The 3348-nt window shown below is 32.4% G+C and overlaps 1 protein-coding gene across 1 annotated transcript; it reads left to right on the plus strand.

Moving 5' to 3' along the window:
- Positions 1 to 140: 140 nt before the first annotated feature.
- LOC126725376 (uncharacterized) lies at positions 141 to 1186 on the plus strand. The gene has a single exon (XM_050430076.1). It carries the CDS (start codon positions 244 to 246, stop codon positions 796 to 798), a length of 555 nt encoding a protein of 184 aa, XP_050286033.1. The 5' UTR covers positions 141 to 243; the 3' UTR covers positions 799 to 1186.
- The last annotated feature ends 2162 nt before the right edge of the window (positions 1187 to 3348 follow it).

Here is a 3348-nt window from a genome sequence, read left to right on the forward strand (position 1 = left end):
TAAAAATAATAAAAGTAGTGCATATTCAAAAGAATCAAAACACTATTACACGATATACCCTGCTCCTCTTTTACACTCACACACACTTTCCTTTAAATACCCCCCTTCCCCCCCTCACTCTCATAACCAAATCAAATATCTTCTCTTCTCTTCTCTTCTCTTCTCTCTCTCTCTCTCTCTCTCTCTCTCAATAAAATAAAAATAAAAACCTCACTCTCCAATCAAAAAAATAGATTGAAAGAAATGGAACCTAATGTACCCGTAATAGCTGCCAAGAGAATATGGAGCATAGTGCGTGTAGCTTTTTTCATGCTGAGAAAAGGCATATCAAAAAGAAAGCTAATGCTAGACCTCAATTTGATGATGAAACGTGGCAAGGTCGCCGGAAAAGCCTTTAGCAATCTCATGTTCCACCACCATCACACGTCCTTCTCGGCTCCACGAGAGTACGAGTTCAGCTGCAGCAACACCCCCAACTACGCCTTCCACATCAACAATAAACGCCGCAATCACCACCACAGCAACTTCTTCACATGCGCTCACGCGCCGGCTACTCTAGATGATGATGTGGCCACGGCTAATGCGGTAAAGGCCATGGTGTTAGAGATGCTGAACAATGAAGCGGTGGTGGAAGCATCCCCGGCGCTTCCGGGCTTCGGACGAAGCCCCATGGTGAGACAGCTGAGGATTACTGACTCTCCCTTTCCTTTGAGGGACATTGATGAAGACTCCCATGTGGACAAAGCTGCCGAGGAGTTTATACAGAGGTTTTACAAGGAGTTGAGGCAGCAAAATTGAAGCGCTATATTACAACGTAGGTATGTACGTACATACGTACGTACACTTTGCTGAAAAGGTTTCGGGCAAGAATATTAAGGCAGCTTTAATATAAATATTATTACGGCTATATATATATATATTTGGCAATTCCTATTGCTGATGATAACAAAATAAAAGGTTAAGTTTTTATTTTTTATTTCTTCTTTTTTCATGTTCTTAATTTCTAATTATGTTGTTGAATAATCTTGTAAGTATGTCATGTTGTAACCCCAAAGAAAAAGGGAAAAAAAAATAGTGGAGGATTGTACAAGGAGAGAGTGATGTGCATACTTCTGCAGGGTATTTACAAGTTTTGCTTTATGAAATGAAATCAAATAAAAGATTTATTCTAGACAAATTGACTTCATGGTACTGTATCAAGAATATGTTTGATATTTATGGATGATATTGTTCCTCAATTTTCTTTTTCTTTTTTTGTTAATATCTCATCCTTGATTTTAATTTTTTTTCACAAATTTTCCAACCATGCATTCTTCTAATTATAAAATTAATTGTCAAGGCACTACAAATTGCAGTGATTATTTATTTCCTTCTTTAACTTTGTCAGAGATACATACAAATTAAGAATCTAAATATTTTGGTAGAGCTAGATATTTTCTTAGGAGAATTTTCATTTTTCCTGTCATCGTAATAAGGGATATACTCTTTCTTCTTTGTCTTGCTTTGGATTTTATCATTTTTATTGATTCCGAATCAAGCATGCTCGAATTTACAGAACCATTTTGATGAAATATCTTTGTACTACGTATATTCATGTGTACATGAGTATCTTATTATTACTATGATTTTATTTTAAAGTAAGAATCGCTAGCTTTTACAGCCTTAATACCAACTCCTCCACTAACAAGTTCTGATGTGATTCCACTATGTTAAAGTGAACCTATTTAGCTGGCCCATTCCAAAATATTATTAATCGTCACCTTTTCCAAGTTCTGCTTTTGTTTTTTTGTTTTCTTTTTCTTTTTCATTTCTTCTCCTTTTATCTTTTGGTTTTCCAAGTTTTATAAGAAACCCATTTCCTTTCAGGTTGAATATTGGTCACTTGGGATTGAATTGGTACTGAAGGGCACCATATGGCTCTGGTGATTAATTTAAGTTTTAAGGAGATTCACAAAATCCAAATTAATCTTATTTATTGGGTTGCATTCTTTGGTAGCAAAACTTTACCAAGGTCTTGTCACAAGTGGCTTTCTAAGCGTGAAGAAGACATCCTAGATTGTAAAAATATTTTTTAAATATATTCTACACTATGATAATAATGTGCCCTTTCTTCTTTTCTTTTAATAATTTAATAGTTATGACAACAAAAGAAAGATAAAAACTTTATATATCACTGAAATATAAAACTTTTGACAAAATATAACTATTTTAAAAAAAAATATAAAAATTTTCTTATGATTCAAATACAAGTTCACTTCTTGGAAGAGATGGACAGTACCATCAAACAACAAGACTCTTTATTATTTTCAAAAAATTGTCTAGGTTCTAAATCTAATCGTACTTCTATGTGCATATATAGTACATATAACTATAAGTTGAAAGTAGCTTGAAATTGATATCTAGTCACTACAGAAAACTTGACCCTGAAAAAAACCAACTTTTTTTTGTTGTTGTGAGTATGAGGTATCAAATTTACTATATTTATTACATGAGAACCCATTAATCAATACAGCATCATAAAGAAAGTAAGAAAGCTGCAGATGGGGTAGTGAAAAAAATAAAATAAAGATGAACTTTGAACTTAATCTGACTGATTCAATACACTGTTTCTGGTGTATTACCATAAATTCTGCTACCAAATAAATAAATAAGAGTTGAAAAGAATAGTTGTAAATCATATTATGTTACGAAAACCACATATATATCATGGCCTAAAAAGTCTTCTTAGCTTAGTTTTCGACTAATTATATTCGAATTAAAGTCCCAATACATGTTGATGTAACCAATAACATTATTCAAATCCAACTGAATGATAATTTCTTGCGGGCAAAGATCTGTCTTTTTGATATACATTAGTCGTGGGCAAGATCTACTTGCAAATAGTTTTAACTTTTTTTCATATATAATGAATGGTGGCAGCACATTAAGACACTTAAAAAGCCAAAAGTTTAGGTGATGTGTTAGGTGAACTGGTGAAGGTGAGAAATTGTGGCAAATTGTGGTACAGATGTCACTTTTTGAACTCACATTTAGTTGCTTTTGAATTATGATAAGATTCACATTTGTTCTCAATCAGAGCTTGACAATTGTGAATTATCAGCACAAGGATATAAACTATTCAATAAAATTATTTTGGTCCATAGTATTTTACTTTATACTTCATTAATCACGATCGTATTCCTTTTTTTTTTTTAAATAAAATAATTAAAGTTTAAAATAAAAACAAGAAAATTAGACAAAGAGAAGAGGTCATGATTAGTAAAGTATAGTGCATTCCATGTAATTTTTATTCCCGTATATTTGATGTATTACACATTATTCTCACATAAATATTGATTATATGTGTTG

Source organism: Quercus robur, chromosome 5 (genome assembly GCF_932294415.1).
Source record: "Quercus robur chromosome 5, dhQueRobu3.1, whole genome shotgun sequence".
NCBI lineage: Eukaryota > Viridiplantae > Streptophyta > Magnoliopsida > Fagales > Fagaceae > Quercus > Quercus robur.

Excerpts from the sequence above, each read along its gene's own strand:
- LOC126725376 (XM_050430076.1), top strand. The coding sequence starts at position 244 with ATGGAACCTAATGTACCCGTAATAGCTGCCAAGAGAATATGGAGCATA.